The sequence below is a fragment of the Lissotriton helveticus genome, chromosome 8 (assembly GCF_964261635.1).
Source record: "Lissotriton helveticus chromosome 8, aLisHel1.1, whole genome shotgun sequence".
NCBI classification, from domain to species: domain Eukaryota; kingdom Metazoa; phylum Chordata; class Amphibia; order Caudata; family Salamandridae; genus Lissotriton; species Lissotriton helveticus.
The window spans coordinates 309,685,453-309,705,030 of NC_136069.1; the positions used below are offsets into that span (position 1 = coordinate 309,685,453).

The window sequence follows — 19,578 nt, forward strand, 5'->3', positions numbered from 1 at the left end:
CCACATTTTTTATCACATTTTTGTGCCCATTTCTGAATTACAGAGGAGGCTATACATACTACACGAGCAGTTTCTGTAATATGAATCACGCAGGGATAAACGTGCCACTGGGCGCTGTTCACTATGTGTGCCGCATAAAAAGTGGTGCACAATCAGTGCTTCCCCCAAGAGGTCTTCTTTGGAGACTTGGCATTGGTTCACAGTGAGCTCCCCACAGGTGGGAGCAGTGATACACCACGATCTCCTTCAGCGGAACTTCCACCCCCACTTGAAAATGAGGCCAAAACCACTGGTAGTCAAAGATGGAGTCACGGTTGTAAATTATGGCACTGTCTTTCTCCTTCCCTTCCAGGCAAGAAGGATCATGGTCCAAGCTTTAATACTCTTTCGCCTGGATTATGGGAATGCCCTCTACCTGGGATCCCCTCAACCACTATCCACAAGCTTCAGACAATCCAGAACTATGCTGCCCGCTTGCTCCCCCAGAACCCTCGCTGGCAATCTGCCAAACCAGCATTGAGGAGCCTTCACTGGCTCCCAATGACGGCAAGGATCCAATTCAAGGCCATGTGCCTGGCTCATAAGGCCTTCTGGAAGAAGGGCTCGGTCATTACCCATTCCTTCATCACCCACTACCTTCCTTCCAGAAAACTCAGTTCCAGCTCCTTATATCTTGCCGTCTCTGAAAAAATACAAAGAACAAGGTGGGAAGGGCATTCTTTTTCTTTCAACGCTTCTAACATCTGGAACACCCTTCCTTTAAATCCATGTGCTACACAAATATAATTGAATTCATTCATTCATTCAATTGCTTCCCCTCAGGACAGGTGCAAACTGTGAGAGCTGTGCCTACGCTGGGGAAATTGCCTTTATGTACATAATTAGGAGCAATATCCAAGTCTGCGTTGTGGAAACCCAATAAAGGGTGTACCACTGCGTGGATTGGGACACAGTCTGATTAGTAATTTGGACAGGAGGTTAGCTGGGTGTACTGCTGATACTTTTTGGAAGTACATTCCAAAGGCCTTAGGCTGCTATTTTGAGGATCATCCGCTATAATATGCAATTTTGTGTTTGGGGCTAATTAGCGTACATTATACTGTGCCATCGCTGGTACTTCATACAGAATATAGGACTCGAAGGGCCTAGACCATTACCGTGCCCTGTATATGGCATATATGAAGTATGACCTTTGAAGATTGACTGTGCCGCATATACCAACCTAAGACATACAGTGCTTGTTTGTGTGTAGGAACCATTTACATGGCGTACCTTTTGGGCTTTCGCTGTGTGCACTACATAGAGAGGCATGGAGCTTTGAGTTTTCTAGTTGCACAGAGCAAGATCTTTGGGCTTGGCCTATGTCTTCTAATTAAAGATGCATCTTACATCCTGCATGTAGATCTACGGAATGCTACTGATATTATATATGTAGCTGAATGTGATATCCTGCCTCCAATGCTTGTATTTAATAGTACCAGTATATACATCCTGTACCAGTGGCAGCTAGCATATGTAAATAAACGCAATTTATGTTAAATGCCTGTACATCCTTGTCCGCCATTGGCACTAGGATGTGAATAAATGCATCAGTAAATATCCCAGTGGGTGAAGTGAGGTTAGGCAAATTCATTGGATACTCAAGTGATTATTGACCCAGAGATCACCAGCTTTCTGTTCTTTGTACTTTATGTAACAAAGACATGTGCAACATTAACATTTAGACTCAAATACTACAAATGTATTCCTTTCAGTTGTGAATAATACAAACACAGGTTATACTTACTTTCATGCACAATATGTGTGTGGTGTCTTGTATGATCTGTGTTGCATTTACCCCGAGAGACTTATCATTGACTAATCCTCCTTTCCATTCTTGAGTTTTCACAGTTTCTATCAATTAGTCCCACCTTCCTCCATATCGCTTTCCAGGGCCCAGCTTCACTGCCATCCTACCTTCGCAGCTCACAGCCGCCTCTCTGTCCCCTCCGTACCTCTGACTTCCTTCTTTTCATGCTTATTTTCTCCCCTGCCACTCCCAAGCATACCCCACACTCCCAAGCTTACTTTCCCAATTCAAACAGCATACCATGTTATGTTTACTCTGTTTGACTATCCTTTCTTCATTCAACCATAGCAGTTTTCCCTCTGACGTTCTAGTACCTCTACTGACTGAAAGTTCCTGGCTCCAGCCCTTCCATGAATTCTCCTCTTGCCAACTTTGCAATGCTCCCCTCGCATTCACCAGTGCCATTCTGCTTTGTACCATGTACTGTTTCCCCTTGCACCCTGTGCTCCTCTTCTCCCCTTTGCACAATGTGCAGCTTCCCCTTGCCCCCTGTGCTGTTCCCTTAATCATGCACTGCTTTCCTCTTGCACACTGTACAACTTCTTTTTGATCACTATGTTGCTCCCTCTTGCAGTTTACTTTTCCCATACACCTTTCCACCTTGCACTTTAGGCTGGGTACACCCTGCCCCACAACCCCATGACCCTCCTTACATAGTCTGCGACTTCCCTTGTGTATCCCGAGTTGCTCATCTTGCAACCCTTCTGCTCATCTTTTCACCTTGCACCAAGCTCTACCATGCTTGCAGCTTGCTCTGTCCCCTCTTGAATCAGACACTGGTCCATCTTGCACATGGCCTGCGTCCCCTTGGACCTGGCACTGCTCTCATGGTGCTGTACTCTCTTTCAACAGGTGCTTTTCTCTCCCTCCACCTAATGCTGTTCCCCATGTTCCTCTGATACACTTTTTCTAATCCCATACACAATATGGCCTGGAATTGAGGGTTTCTAACCCTCTGGCAAATTTGTAGGCTCAAAGTCGATTTACCAATTTAGCGCAGCAAATCTGGTGGACTGTAGCCAACGAATCACCTAAGCATTACAAGAGGATAGTGCATTCGGGGAAACAATCAGTTCTGTAAAACTTCACAGGATTATTTGCCCTTAATAGATTCCATATCTCTTCTCATCGTGAAGACACACTCAAAATGCACAATAAGGATATGTTTTATGATCTTATTGTTTCCTAGTTCATTGCATGTGTATAGTTGTAACTATAAAAATGAACAAAAGAGTGGCAATGAAAATTATTTGTAAACAGAATATTAAGAAGAATTGCAACACGGTAGCAGTGGCTGAGAATTCAGAGTTATTGTGCATGACACGATCGAGTAATTCTTTATTTTTCAACCCCTCCCTTCTGCCTCTAGTTAAGCTGTCTTAGCACCTGAAGGGTCTGTGTGAGTTTTCTACGGTGGCCTCTCACTGCATACACTAATGGAACAACTGAAGTGTTGTTCTGTGTGAAGAAGGTCATTGTCTAGCTGTGCTCGTTAGGTGTGGCCTCTTAGTAAGCTTATAGGGCTGGGCTGGCTCTGAGATGCCTGCGGCCTTCGCGAAGAGTGTTTACAGTTTCTGTTCTGATCTCGGAGTCTTCCAGGACACTGAACATTCCCTCTCTGCCTTTTACTTGTCCATCTTAAGTACCTTTTTCCAATTATTTTAAAAAGGGCAGGCCTCACTTCGAATTATACTAATTGTGGGAATTAGCATACTTATTTTGTTGCATCTTCACCTAAATCTAAAAGGAATTACATATTGTGCATACATATAAGAATTATTTCTGAGTTTTAAAACTATAATAAAGCAAATTTTATACAATATACATGTGCAAACAATACTTAATGCAACATGCATTTATAAATGGTATGTGTGCACTCAAATACACGAATATGTGAAATGCAATGGGGTACCCAAGAAGAAAATGTGAACATTTCGTTACCACCTATGTTTTTCAAATCTTGTACCTGATGCGGATTCATCCTTTGCGCACTGCACTATTCCCCCAGACTCCCTGTAACCAATGGCCTTCCTTGTACCATTAATCTATGTTCTTGATAGTGGTAATTAGTCATTCATTTGAGTCGTGGTTGCTGGTGGAGGTATGTACGTTGTTACAACGCATGCTGTAACAACGCATGCCTTTACCACGCAAGTCTTACAACGCAAGTCGTTACAACGACTTGCGTTGGAGGGCGTGGATTTAGGAATCTTATAATTTTATATTCCAACACCAGTTCCCATAACAGTAGGGATAGGTGTTGGAATATAAAATTGCAAGATTCCTTATCCCACAGCGCCATCCAGCGCAAGTCGTAGTAACGACTTGCGTTGTAATAGCTGCGGGGTAAAGGCACTGCGGTGTAAAAACCGCGTCGTAAACGATGTTCCCCCCCTGGTGGAGCCCACCAGCACTCATTTTTGGGGACTGACACTTATTTTTCTGCCTCAGACTTTGAATCACAGGAAGAGAAAGAAAAACAGAAAAAGGGAGGACAAGAAAGTAGAAAAAACTGTGACAAAAAATAAATAAAAGCAGGGATAAAAAGAGCATGAAAGACTGAGAGAAAGGGTCAGGGAGTGTATGGTGGTGGATGAAAGAGGCATGAAGTGGAATGAAGACCATGCACTCTTGGTATTCGGCACTCCCTACAATCAGTAGCACTAGCCAGGGGCTACTGAGCAAAACATTGGGCACCGGCACTTGTTCGTCTACGTAGTAAACACCTGTGCTAATCTTTTTTGATTGTGTATACATAGTGCAACACTCTTCAATAGCATATACAGGATGAGCAGTGGGTGTGTAAGCTTCCATAGCAAGAAAAAGAGCAACTGGACAGGTAGAAACAGCGTAAGTTACAAGGTGCACTAGCAGTGCAAGAATCCCTGTATGTGGAGAAATAAACACCTGCTAACCATGTCCTGCATTATATATGTAAATGTAATGTAAATGTGGGTGTACTTGTAAAGCGCACTGCAACTCCATGGAGTATCCTGGCGCTGAAAACCGCTGGGGAACCCATCCTGGTTTTCCCTGTGAGATGGTCCCTTTCTGGGTATCTCCAAGGTGAAACCAGGCATCCCCGGCGTCTGTGGGGGGCCGTTGTAGAGATGAGGCAAGCTTAATGCCCAGAGGTGCCGAGTGTGTTCCCTGGTTAGAGTAGGCACCGAGGTGAGAATTATCGAGTCTGTTTTGACCCTGGTCCACGACCCTGCCGCGTCGGGAATTGAACCCTGGTACCGGGCCGTTCGCTGCTTACGGGTCTGCCGCCTCTAACCAGTGAGCCACACCTCTCCAATATATGTATTATTCAAACCTCTGAGAATCTTTTCACTAAGAAATAAAGCAAAATTATTGCCAGCTTTCTAAGCATTCTGTGTGGCTTACCAGTGTCAAATTTCACACATGGTTCTAATGAGACTGGATTCAGGAATCTCCTCAAAACTCATCTGTTTACTATTTAGGGGCGCATCTATATGGAAAGGCTTTTTGCGGATGGTATTTGGCAGGTTTGCTCTCCACAGCGCGGGGACACGCCGGGATGGCGTAACCAGGCGCTTTATAAGCTACCTTATTATTATTTTCTTATTATTCAGAATACTAATGACTGCAGAATGGTCAAGAATAATGAAAATGAAGACAACGAAACTCAGTCTTTTTTATTATTACATAAAAAAACAACAATGTATAAATACTACCTTCAATGTACAGATGTGATTACATAGTTAAGCACAGTAACAAGATAGTATTGTTATTTAGAAGACGTATACAGACATAATGACAGTTTCTACAATAACTCTGAATTGTGCAATGTTGAATGATGAAGATAAAAAAGGCTGATATTGTCTTTGACGCTATGTGAAATAAGCCTTTTGAAATGTGAGCGAATCAGATTTCTTCTGTCCAATGGTTCAAGCATATGTCCTTAATACTGAGCTTCATACTCTTTGCTAGATAGATGCTGAACTTACTGGTCTGAAATTAATGTCCTTATCTTCTGTATTGGTTCCACATTTACCGTTATCCTATATTTAAGTGCAAATTATCTTGATTTATCAATCAATTGTGGTGTTTTGACCAATACTGCATGTATCTCCTTGCAGAGGAGCTCGCAAACAAGTAAGTTTGAATACTTCCACACGTCATGTGCTCTCTATGTCATATTTTTTTCCAAGTGTGCTAGATCTCTGTTTCTGTTTGTAGGCTAAACTTCCATCGTCTGTACATATATTGGTCACTGGGGACTGCTGCAATTCAGGAATGATCAGCCATGCTGACAGCCTCCCCTCTTTAACCCTCTCATGTTTCTTACCAATATAGCCTTTATAGTACAGGCATCACATAAGCTCCAATATTTGTGTGTTCTTTTCCCTCTTCTCAGTTAATCTGTCTTTTTCGTCAGGAGGATGGGATGATTTCAATTCTTGTTACCTCAGCCTCTTCTCCATGGCTTACATTTCCTGACTCAGTTCACTTTCCACTCTATGGGAATTTCTAATGCAGTTCTCCTTAATGTCAACTTTGATGGTCTTCCTCTCCACTAAGGACTCAGAAGCAGGTTATTCTAGATCACATCCTATATGATACCTCTAAATGAGGCTTCCCATAGTTCAGTCGTATGGAGTTTCCATGTAGGATATTGTAGCTTTGAACCTCCCCATCCCCATTAATTGCCCAATAACAAGGGGTTGTGGTTTGAAGTGTTCATAAGAGTAAAATATTATTTCTTTGACATTAATGTGACACATTATCCAGGGATCTACTGATTCCCAGTTAGTTCTCCATTCCACCATGCCTTGGCTCTACCAAACTAGATGGGTGCACACATATGCCTTCCTTTTAATGACATGAAACTGCTGTCTTTGTTCTTGGTTGTTGCCATGAATCAGTGGAAGGAGCGCAATGGCTTATGTGACTTAATAGTCCTGACCAGACCTTTTTCTGTGCGAGAAAGGAGTATGGCCTACTTGATCCACTCAATTTAAAGTTCCACCTCAACGTAGCAGCCACACACATACTCTGACATCCATGGTGCATGTGGCCTGTGTACAGTGTGTGTGTGGCACACACATGGCAACAAGACTTTCTGCATCTTTAAAATGTTTACTGGGACCCGTAGGATCCGTTTTGAATGGCTCCTGGTTTTGGATGGGACAAGATGGAGGGCGCGGGATACAGGTTCCCCAAGACATCGAAAGAATATTGTTGGATTCCTGAAGCCAGGGGTGTGGAGATCCAGACACTGAAGTGAGGGAGAAGGGAAACAGAACTGCCCGTAGAAATTCTTTGAGGACCTTTTAGCAACGGATTGCTGATTAGATTTTTCTGAGCACCACCATTTGGCAGACCATGAGAGACCGGAGAACCGGAGATGAGTCAGCAGATTCTGTTGTTAAAGGGGGGGGGGAGTTACTAGGCATGGCCTGTCCTTTTTTCAGTCCCTACTTCAAAAAGGCTGATGACAGCCAGGTGTAGAGTTTTCACACTTTATTTTTCCCATGTAATCTATGCTACTTGGAGTTAGAATCACCACGAGCTGCTGTGAGATCCATCACCTTTTACCAAGGCTATGGCTGCACTGCAGCCAGATGTGAAAGGCAACCATCTCAAAATGGTTCAAAGATGTTGGATAATGGATCCACACCCACTGTCTGGAAAATGAGGAAAAAACTCCCTACGTTGTTACTCAGAGCTGCAGTGAGATCAGTGCTGGTGTATGAATGACTCAGAAAAGGGGGTGGTGATGAACAGAGTGTCTGAATTAAGCAGACCACTCTTACCCAGTCCAAAGATCAGGGCTTGATCCATCACCGTTTTTTAGCTCACTGCACCATCCCAGCTCAGAACCTGGCTACATGCAAATTAGTCTGTTCCTGTCCCAGTGCATGATGGGAACAGGGCAAACCAAACTACCAAGCCAATTCTTATACTGGGAAGGAAACAAGCTTCCGGGGACCGGTTTCTGGCATTTCAGCCGTCGTCGGCCCGGCTTGCTTGAATCCTGATGGTGCAATGAACAAGGGACTCACATCTGAGTATACCCTTCCACGCTTATGGTGGACAAAATGATTCAGAAAAGGGGGTGGTGATGAACAGAGTGTCTGAATTAAGCAGACCACTCTTACCCAGTCCAAAGATCAGGGCTTGATCCATCACCGTTTTTTAGCTCACTGCACCATCCCAGCTCAGAACCTGGCTACATGCAAATTAGTCTGTTCCTGTCCCAGTGCATGATGGGAACAGGGCAAACCAAACTACCAAGCCAATTCTTATACTGGGAAGGAAACCAGCTTCCGGGGACCGGTTTCTGGCATTTCAGCCGTCGTCGGCCCGGCTTGCTTGAATCCTGATGGTGCAATGAGCAAGGGACTCACATCTGAGTATACCCTTCCACGCTTATGGTGGACAAAATGATTCAGAAAAGGGGGTGGTGATGAACAGAGTGTCTGAATTAAGCAGACCACTCTTACCCAGTCCAAAGATCAGGGCTTGATCCATCACCGTTTTTTAGCTCACTGCACCATCCCAGCTCAGAACCTGGCTACATGCAAATTAGTCTGTTCCTGTCCCAGTGCATGATGGGAACAGGGCAAACCAAACTACCAAGCCAATTCTTATACTGGGAAGGAAACAAGCTTCCGGGGACCGGTTTCTGGCATTTCAGCCGTCGTCGGCCCGGCTTGCTTGAATCCTGATGGTGCAATGAGCAAGGGACTCACATCTGAGTATACCCTTCCACGCTTATGGTGGACAAAATGATTCAGAAAAGGGGGTGGTGATGAACAGAGTGTCTGAATTAAGCAGACCACTCTTACCCAGTCCAAAGATCAGGGCTTGATCCATCACCGTTTTTTAGCTCACTGCACCATCCCAGCTCAGAACCTGGCTACATGCAAATTAGTCTGTTCCTGTCCCAGTGCATGATGGGAACAGGGCAAATCAAACTACCAAGCCAATTCTTATACTGGGAAGGAAACAAGCTTCCGGGGACCGGTTTCTGGCATTTCAGCCGTCGTCGGCCCGGCTTGCTTGAATCCTGATGGTGTAATGAGCAAGGGACTCACATCTGAGTATACCCTTCCACGCTTATGGTGGAAAAAATGAGTCAGAAAAGGGGGTGGTGATGAACAGAGTGTCTGAATTAAGCAGACCACTCTTACCCAGTCCAAAGATCAGGGCTTGATCCATCACCGTTTTTTAGCTCACTGCACCATCCCAGCTCAGAACCTGGCTACATGCAAATTAGTCTGTTCCTGTCCCAGTGCATGGTGCATGATGGGAACAGGGCAAACCAAACTACCAAGCCAATTCTTATACTGGGAAGGAAACAAGCTTCCGGGGACCGGTTTCTGGCATTTCAGCCGTCGTCGGCCCGGCTTGCTTGAATCCTGATGGTGCAATGAGGAAGGGACTCACATCTGAGTATACCCTTCCACGCTTATGGTGGACAAAATGATTCAGAAAAGGGGGTGGTGATGAACAGAGTGTCTGAATTAAGCAGACCACTGTTACCCAGTCCAAAGATCAGGGCTTGATCCATCACCGTTTTTTAGCTCACTGCACCATCCCAGCTCAGAACCTGGCTACATGCAAATTAGTCTGTTCCTGTCCCAGTGCATGATGGGAACAGGGCAAACCAAACTACCAAGCCAATTCTTATACTGGGAAGGAAACAAGCTTCCGGGGACCGGTTTCTGGCATTTCAGCCGTCGTCGGCCCGGCTTGCTTGAATCCTGATGGTGCAATGAGCAAGGGACTCACATCTGAGTATACCCTTCCACGCTTATGGTGGACAAAATGATTCAGAAAAGGGGGTGGTGATGAACAGAGTGTCTGAATTAAGCAGACCACTCTTACCCAGTCCAAAGATCAGGGCTTGATCCATCACCGTTTTTTAGCTCACTGCACCATCCCAGCTCAGAACCTGGCTACATGCAAATTAGTCTGTTCCTGTCCCAGTGCATGATGGGAACAGGGCAAACCAAACTACCAAGCCAATTCTTATACTGGGAAGGAAACAAGCTTCCGGGGACCGGTTTCTGGCATTTCAGCCGTCGTCGGCCCGGCTTGCTTGAATCCTGATGGTGCAATGAGCAAGGGACTCACATCTGAGTATACCCTTCCACGCTTATGGTGGACAAAATGATTCAGAAAAGGGGGTGGTGATGAACAGAGCGTCTGAATTAAGCAGACCACTCTTACCCAGTCCAAAGATCAGGGCTTGATCCATCACCATTTTTTAGCTCACTGCACCATCCCAGCTCAGAACCTGGCTACATGCAAATTAGTCTGTTCCTGTCCCAGTGCATGATGGGAACAGGGCAAACCAAACTACCAAGCCAATTCTTATACTGGGAAGGAAACAAGCTTCCGGGGACCGGTTTCTGGCATTTCAGCCGTCGTCGGCCCGGCTTGCTTGAATCCTGATGGTGCAATGAGGAAGGGACTCACATCTGAGTATACCCTTCCACGCTTATGGTGGACAAAATGATTCAGAAAAGGGGGTGGTGATGAACAGAGTGTCTGAATTAAGCAGACCACTCTTACCCAGTCCAAAGATCAGGGCTTGATCCATCACCGTTTTTTAGCTCACTGCACCATCCCAGCTCAGAACCTGGCTACATGCAAATTAGTCTGTTCCTGTCCCAGTGCATGATGGGAACAGGGCAAACCAAACTACCAAGCCAATTCTTATACTGGGAAGGAAACAAGCTTCCGGGGACCAGTTTCTGGCATTTCAGCCGTCGTCGGCCCGGCTTGCTTGAATCCTGATGGTGCAATGAGCAAGGGACTCACATCTGAGTATACCCTTCCACGCTTATGGTGGACAAAATGATTCAGAAAAGGGGGTGGTGATGAACAGAGTGTCTGAATTAAGCAGACCACTCTTACCCAGTCCAAAGATCAGGGCTTGATCCATCACCGTTTTTTAGCTCACTGCACCATCCCAGCTCAGAACCTGGCTACATGCAAATTAGTCTGTTCCTGTCCCAGTGCATGATGGGAACAGGGCAAACCAAACTACCAAGCCAATTCTTATACTGGGAAGGAAACAAGCTTCCGGGGACCGGTTTCTGGCATTTCAGCCGCCGTCGGCCCGGCTTGCTTGAATCCTGATGGTGCAATGAGCAAGGGACTCACATCTGAGTATACCCTTCCACGCTTATGGTGGACAAAATGATTCAGAAAAGGGGGTGGTGATGAACAGAGTGTCTGAATTAATCAGACCACTCTTACCCAGTCCAAAGATCAGGGCTTGATCCATCACCGTTTTTTAGCTCACTGCACCATCCCAGCTCAGAACCTGGCTACATGCAAATTAGTCTGTTCCTGTCCCAGTGCATGATGGGAACAGGGCAAACCAAACTACCAAGCCAATTCTTATACTGGGAAGGAAACAAGCTTCCGGGGACCGGTTTCTGGCATTTCAGCCGTCGTCGGCCCGGCTTGCTTGAATCCTGATGGTGCAATGAGCAAGGGACTCACATCTGAGTATGCCCTTCCACGCTTATGGTGGACAAAATGATTCAGAAAAGGGGGTGGTGATGAACAGAGTGTCTGAATTAAGCAGACCACTCTTACCCAGTCCAAAGATCAGGGCTTGATCCATCACCGTTTTTTAGCTCACTGCACCATCCCAGCCCAGAACCTGGCTACATGCAAATTAGTCTGTTCCTTTCCCAGTGCATGATGGGAACAGGGCAAACCAAACTACCAAGCCAATTCTTATACTGGGAAGGAAACAAGCTTCCGGGGACCGGTTTCTGGCATTTCAGCCGTCGTCGGCCCGGCTTGCTTGAATCCTGATGGTGCAATGAGCAAGGGACTCACATCTGAGTATACCCTTCCACGCTTATGGTGGACAAAATGATTCAGAAAAGGGGGTGGTGATGAACAGAGTGTCTGAATTAAGCAGACTACTCTTACCCAGTCCAAAGATCAGGGCTTGATCCATCACCGTTTTTTAGCTCACTGCACCATCCCAGCTCAGAACCTGGCTACATGCAAATTAGTCTGTTCCTGTCCCAGTGCATGATGGGAACAGGGCAAACCAAACTACCAAGCCAATTCTTATACTGGGAAGGAAACAAGCTTCCGGGGACCGGTTTCTGGCATTTCAGCCGTCGTCGGCCCGGCTTGCTTGAATCCTGATGGTGCAATGAGCAAGGGACTCACATCTGAGTATACCCTTCCACGCTTATGGTGGACAAAATGATTCAGAAAAGGGGGTGGTGATGACGACGACGGCTGAAATGCCAGAAACCGGTCCCCGGAAGCTTGTCTCCTTTCTGGTGAAGAATTGGCTTGGTAGTTTGGTCTGCCCTGTTCCCATGATGCACTGGGCCAGGGACAGACTAATTTGCATATAGCCAGGTTCTGAGCTGGGATGGGGGAGTGAGCTAAATAACGGTGATGGATCAAGCCCTGATCTTTGGACTGGGTAAGAGTGGTCTGCTTAATTCAGACACTCTGTTCATCACCACCCCCTTTTCTGAATCGTTTTTGGCCACTATAGGTGTGGCAGGGTATACTCAGACATGAGTCCCTTGCTCACTGCTCCATCAGGATTCAAGCAAGCCGGGCCGACGACGGCTGAAATGCCAGAAACCGGTCCCCAGAAGCTTGTCTCCTTTCTGGTGAAGAATTGGCTTGGTAGTTTGGTCTGCCCTGTTCCCATGATGCACTGGGCCAGGGACAGACTAATTTGCATATAGCCAGGTTCTGAGCTGGGATGGGGCAGTGAGCTAAATAACGGTGATGGATCAAGCCCTGATCTTTGGACTGAGTAAGAGTGGTCTGCTTAATACAGACACTCTGTTCATCACCACCCCCTTTTCTGAATCGTTTTTGGCCACTATAGGTGTGGCAGGGTACACTCAGACATGAGTCCCTTGCTCACTGCTCCATCAGGATTCAAGCAAGCCGGGCCGACGACGGCTGAAATGCCAGAAACCGGTCCCCGGAAGCTTGTCTCCTTTCTGGTGAAGAATTGGCTTGGTAGTTTGGTCTGCCCTGTTCCCATGATGCACTGGGCCAGGGACAGACTAATTTGCATATAGCCAGGTTCTGAGCTGGGATGGGGCAGTGAGCTAAATAACGGTGATGGATCAAGCCCTGATCTTTGGACTGGGTAAGAGTGGTCTGCTTAATTCAGACACTCTGTTCATCACCACCCCCTTTTCTGAATCGTTTTTGGACACTATAGGTGTGGCAGGGTATACTCAGACATGAGTCCCTTGCTCACTGCTCCATCAGGATTCAAGCAAGCCGGGCCGACGACGGCTGAAATGCCAGAAACCGGTCCCCGGAAGCTTGTCTCCTTTCTGGTGAAGAATTGGCTTGGTAGTTTGGTCTGCCCTGTTCCCATGACGCACTGGGCCAGGGACAGACTAATTTGCATATAGCCAGGTTCTGAGCTGGGATGGGGCAGTGAGCTAAATAACGGTGATGGATCAAGCCCTGATCTTTGGACTGGGTAAGAGTGGTCTGCTTAATTCAGACACTCTGTTCATCACCACCCCCTTTTCTGAATTGTTTTTGGCCACTATAGGTGTGGCAGGGTATACTCAGACATGAGTCCCTTGCTCACTGCTCCATCAGGATTCAAGCAAGCCGGGCCGACGACGGCTGAAATGCCAGAAACCGGTCCCCGGAAGCTTGTCTCCTTTCTGGTGAAGAATTGGCTTGGTAGTTTGGTCTGCCCTGTTCCCATGATGCACTGGGCCAGGGACAGACTAATTTGCATATAGCCCGGTTCTGAGCTGGGATGGGGCAGTGAGCCAAATAACGGTGATGGATCAAGCCCTGATCTTTGGACTGGGTAAGAGTGGTCTGCTTAATTCAGACACTCTGTTCATCACCACCCCCTTTTCTGAATCGTTTTTGGCCACTATAGGTGTGGCAGGGTATACTCAGACATGAGTCCCTTGCTCACTGCTCCATCAGGATTCAAGCAAGCCGGGCCGACGACGGCTGAAATGCCAGAAACCGGTCCCCGGAAGCTTGTCTCCTTTCTGGTGAAGAATTGGCTTGGTAGTTTGGTCTGCCCTGTTCCCATGATGCACTGGGCCAGGGACAGACTAATTTGCATATAGCCAGGTTCTGAGCTGGGATGGGGCAGTGAGCTAAATAACGGTGATGGATCAAGCCCTGATCTTTGGACTGGGTAAGAGTGGTCTGCTTAATTCAGACACTCTGTTCATCACCACCCCCTTTTCTGAATCGTTTTTGGCCACTATAGGTGTGGCAGGGTATACTCAGACATGAGTCCCTTGATTACTGCTCCATCAGGATTCAAGCAAGCCGGGCCGACGACGGCTGAAATGCCAGAAACCGGTCCCCGGAAGCTTGTCTCCTTTCTGGTGAAGAATTGGCTTGGTAGTTTGGTCTGCCCTGTTCCCATGATGCACTGGGCCAGGGACAGACTAATTTGCATATAGCCAGGTTCTGAGCTGGGATGGGGCTGTGAGCTAAATAACGGTGATGGATCAAGCCCTGATCTTTGGACTGGGTAAGAGTGGTCTGCTTAATTCAGACACTCTGTTCATCACCACCCCCTTTTCTGAATCGGTGTATAAATGACAGCCTGACTTCCAGATGTGAGGGGACATCACCTGCAGTCTGCGACTTGCTGTAGACGTTGTGGGTCTGCTTAGCACCTACCTACCTGTCTGCTCAGAGTGGAAAGAAGCATTCTGCCCCTGCAGAGGGAGAACACCAGCTGTTCCCCTGTTGTGTTTGACATCCAGAAGAACCTGACTACCCAGCAGTAGCTTACCATGGATTAACTAGCGCTGCAAAAGATCGCTCTGTCTTCCTGAGTTTGGCTGTGATCTATCTGTGCAGTTACTGTTGCTTGGCATGGGCACTATTTGACAATACTGAACTAATGTGTTCTGCTTAGTGCCCTTACGTCTCCATGGCTGCCCTCTCTGCCCTGGGATTAAACCACCAGCTCTGCGCTCACTGGCACTTAGCAAGTGCTCAAAGCTATATATACTGTATGACCTCGACCCGTGCTGCTGAGTAGATGATTTCTCCACCCAGCAACCTCTTCATCTCCACACATATGCAATACCTGTTCCATAATGCTTCTCTGTCACTCTCACCCTAAGCTCAACAACCATACAGAAAAATGAAATCTTTCTCAGTAAGACACTCTTTGAAAAGGTAGTTTAGCAGGTGAAGAGAGAATCAATTTACCCTACAGACAAGGTCCTCTGAAAAGGAAGAAAGGCCAAGGAAGAGAGCCAGTCTTATTTCAAGTGTGCCCGAAATGTAACAAGTTGTACTTTCCAAATCAACCTTAACATCTCTACCCCCTCACAATAGTGTGGAAAACATTCACCCCTCAAGAGAGTGCAAATTGCGTCCTAAAAATGATTCCCCATTTTCTACCAGGAGCTATCCTGAAGTAAATCTCATTCCTGTGCCTATCAGTTTTCATGGCTTGTAGCATTGCTCTTGTTCCCCAAGCCAGACTTTGAATCATGTTTCAGAACAGAATTGAGCCACTATAAAAGTGATTTGCCACAAACAACTTTAGGCTTGGCCGAACCTAAACACAATTTTTAAGCAGTAGCAAAACTCATGCAACTACTTACGTGGGAAACAACTCCACCTGGAACGGCCTTGGGAAATTGTTATCTTAGAAACTTCCTTAATAGGATGTGTTTTGAGCCTTTGGGACAAATCTATTAGTGTACTGTGTGCGCCACAAAAATAAAAAAGTTACACATTAATGCTTGTCTCTTGTATGGGACTTCCATAGTCAAAGTCTAACCAAAAATACCACCTGCATCCATTTTGCGATCTAAAGAGGATGTGCTGGCTCAAGGGTCTATGCAAGACAGCAGCAACTTTGGCACAATTTCAAGGAGTGCTTTTACATGTTTACCAAACACTACTGTTTCAAATCCTTTGCAAGGAGCGAGGCTAAATTTGGTAGAAGAGTTGTGACAATCTTTATACTGCAAGAAGTTATTATTTCAATCGGTAGAAGTCTAACTCTATTGTTTGGAACTGCTACGGAAATCTTCAAGTTGAGTAATCTGCAGCAAGGATCGTTGACCAGAAAAGTAAATTCCATATGTTGGTCAAACTTTTTCTATTGGATTAAAATCGTACTGCAGATTCCTCATACCCTTTCTCCTGCCCCCTCTAACGGAATCATTTAAATTCTTTCTTGCAATTTTTCTTAAAGAATAAATGAAAAGTCAGGTCTGCACTGTTATTATGCTGGCGTCTATTGTGCACATTGAGCATCCAAAATGATGTGAAACTGGCATTGCTGGCACACGTTGTGCTCTCATGTAAGCAACATCTCATTACTGGGGTTGGAAATTACCTGTTTGGTGAACTGTTGCAAAAATTGCGTGTTCAGTACGCTGCCTTAGGGTAATTCAGCATAAGCGATCTGAAGGACGATTCCTCTCTATCAAAAAACATGTAACAGAAGTTAAGTAACATATTTGTCTTTGAGCTATAGAACCTGAAAGTTTCTATTAAATGTATATGGAAAACTTTGTCAAATTAATCTTTCAAACGTTCAATTGTAGGTCTACGATTCCTGGTCCGTCTTTGCACAGATATTGGGTTAAAAGAAGTTCACGAATATGCAACAAAGCTCAAGAAAGTTGAGAAAATGAAAGAAATAAGAGAACAGGTACATGGATATTGAGACAGTACAATAGTTGAATGCGCTTCTGTCAAAAGAACTGTAAAGTAAGAGTTTTTTCTTGCATTTAGCAGTCAATAATTAATTTTGTTAATCTGATAGAGAATTCTAGCCACAGATTCCTTGCCTTAGAATTATCCCCAGCAGTCAGACTGAACCAGAATGTGGCATCATTTGGCTCCGCATAGGGTCATTGGTGATGTCTGTGTCAGAAGTGATGTGCGCTGTGCCTAAATAGACACCACCCCAGCGTGCTGACTTCAGTTCTTTTCTTTCTGTGCCAGTCAGCGCAGATCTTGAGAAGATTTGCTCCCGGTCAATTTTTCACTGACCTTTTTCTGACCCTTTGGGCAAAGGTTTTTGAGACATTGTCTCTTGGCGTGGCAGGGATGTCAACGAGAAATTGCGGTTTTAAACCCTGTGGCATCTTTCATCGAAAGATGTTAGTGACGGGCCCACACCTCGTTTCCATCTGGCGGTTCCAGCATTCCACGACTCCAGGGCCTGCATCGATTGTTGCGCGAGACTCCCCAAGGCCTTGCGGGAGCAATCACTCAAGCTCCTCACCACTCAATGTGCGACGCCACATTAGTCTCATTCCCCTTTGAGAGTATGGTTCTGGGAAGAGTTGTGAAGCCACTCCAAGCACTTGTCGTCACACTCAAAGTCGTCTGGGCGTTCGGGTAAGTCCCACTTGTCCAAAAAGTCAATGAGGTCTTCGACTTTGCCACATCGGCATTCTAGGCCTGCCGCAGTTGAGCCTGCGCCAAGACTGTCTCTGCATCTCCCCGGAGCTTCCTGGAGGTGGAATGACCCTTGTCCAACTCTGAGATTTATGATGCCATGCACCTCCTATTTGGGGGACCCGACTCACTGGCGTTCGCCCCATGGTTTCGGGTGCGGCCCCTAATTGTCTTCCGCCGTCGAGTTCGCCCCCTGCGCCATTTGGGTCCATTGAATCCATGGATGGATCCAGACCGGAGCCAGTCGAGCCTCCTCAACTTTCCCGACGCCAGCACCATTTCCAACGTCCCCAGTGCCTACCAGCACTCCCATCCACATTCTCATCCTTGACACGGAGCTCGATGGGCGTCATTCGACACCGACACTGGCACTGACGGGAGGCCTTCCATCCAGGCTGTAGTCTTCACAATTCCTATGGGCTAGTACTTAGGAATGAATGGGAGGGGCCACTGAACCCTATTGTATTGAATACCAGCCCCTAGATGTAACAGAGGGAACTATGTGTGAGGATGTGGGGGGATGCCAGTGGGATGAACACCTCTCCAGATACTGGCTTAGTCTCTTCTCCTAACTTAGCTACTGAGGAAGGAGCCTCATTTGCTGTGTTGGTGAGAAGGGTAGCCGATGTCCTGGATCTTCTTCTGTCCTCTATGGCTGTCAAGATGAATGTCTTGATGGGGGCACTGCAGCCGGAAGAGAAGACATTCAATCCGCTTCTCCTGATTGACGTCCTCACAGATGTCCTACTTGTTCTGGTCCAAGCCCTACATAGGGACTTCTGTGAATAGGACAATTGCACGCCGCTATCGCTCCGCCCTGGGGATCCCAGTTTCCTCACTCATCACCCCACCATGGAGAGCTTGGTGATTCAAGCCTCCACTTCCAAAGTAAATCCTGGGGCATTCCCTGCCACTCCACTGGAGAGGGAATCCAATAGGCTGGATACCTTGCGGAAGAAGGTGCTTTCTTTCCCCAGCTTGGCACTGCAATCAGTGAACACACCATGCCTTTGGGCCCATACTCCCACTCGGGGACTCAGCTGCACATGTACTTCCCATGGTCCTGGAGGAGGCCCGGGCCATATTGTCCTAGGCTACGGCTGACGGGAGAGATGCAGCTAAGTTCACCATGTGTTTTGGACTGGATACAACAGACTCGCTAGACAGAGTGTTTTCATTGTCGATGGCCCTTACTCGCCACACCTGGCTGAAAACCACTGACTTTTATGGGGATGTCTATTCCTTACTTATGACATGTACATGCCCTTCGATGGCTCCCGTATCTTCGGGAACAAGGTGGACTCTGCATTAGAGCTCTTCAAGGGTCGCAGAACTACGGCCAGGTCCTTGAACCTTTCTGTGGCCCCTCAGCAACCCCAGTCTGCCTTTCACTCCTTACATGGCCATGGAAGGGGCTCCCAGCCATGTCTCTACCTGCCCAGCCACCACGGCAGGCAAGCTTCTTTTCCCTTGGACCATCATGGACATCCAGTGGGAGGAAGGATACGTCATCACCTGCCCACTGGAAGTCAATTGAATCTGACCTCTGTGTTCTCCATATTATCCAAAGGGGCTTCTCCCACCCCTTTGTGACTGCACCTCCACCCACTTGCGACAGGCTGACAGAGAACGACCTCTCATTATTCTACCTGCCAGGAAGATGCGGCTGTCTGGGCCAAGGAAGCCATGAAGAGGGTGCCGACATTAGAAGTAGAAGACACACAATTGATGGACGGAATGCAGAACAAATCAAAACATTCAGCCCCAGTGAAGATATCTGGATTAAATCTATCATTCTTTTGCTCACCATGCCACCCCAGTTTAGACCTGGCCATATGCAAATCAGTCTTGACCCTGTGCCTCATGGGAACAGTCCAGCCCGAACTGCCAAGCCAGGTCCTCCCTGGACCGGAAACAAGCATCCTAGGACCGGTTTCGGGGTTTCACCCCTCTTCAGCCAGGATAGCTTGATTCCAGTGGCACAGTGAGCTCAGGACCCACGTCTGGGCATACCTGTCGCACTTAGTGCGAGAAAGCAAAAGACACACAATTGATGAACGAAATGTAGAACAAATTAAAAACATTCACCCCCCAGTCAAGAGATCTGGGTTAAATCCATCATTCTTTTGCTCACCATGCCACCCCAGTTTAGACCTGGCCATATGCAAATCAGTCTTGACCCTGTGCCTCATGGGAACAGTCCAGCCCGAACTGCCAAGCCAGGTCCTCCCTGGACCGGAAAGAAGCATCCTAGGACCGGATTCAGGTCCAGATCTCTGTACTGGGGTGAATGTATGACATTGTTCTGC

The 19,578-nt window shown here is 46.8% G+C and overlaps 1 protein-coding gene across 2 annotated transcripts in view; it reads left to right on the forward strand.

Moving 5' to 3' along the window:
* IFT88 (intraflagellar transport 88) overlaps positions 1 to 19,578 on the forward strand; it is a 473,307-nt gene that overhangs the window by 323,793 nt on the left and 129,936 nt on the right. For both annotated transcript variants that reach the window (XM_078657075.1, XM_078657076.1), the window contains exon 23: positions 16,408 to 16,514. In XM_078657075.1, coding sequence (XP_078513201.1) covers positions 16,408 to 16,514 — 107 coding nt within the window. The remainder of the gene's footprint in view (positions 1 to 16,407; positions 16,515 to 19,578) is intronic.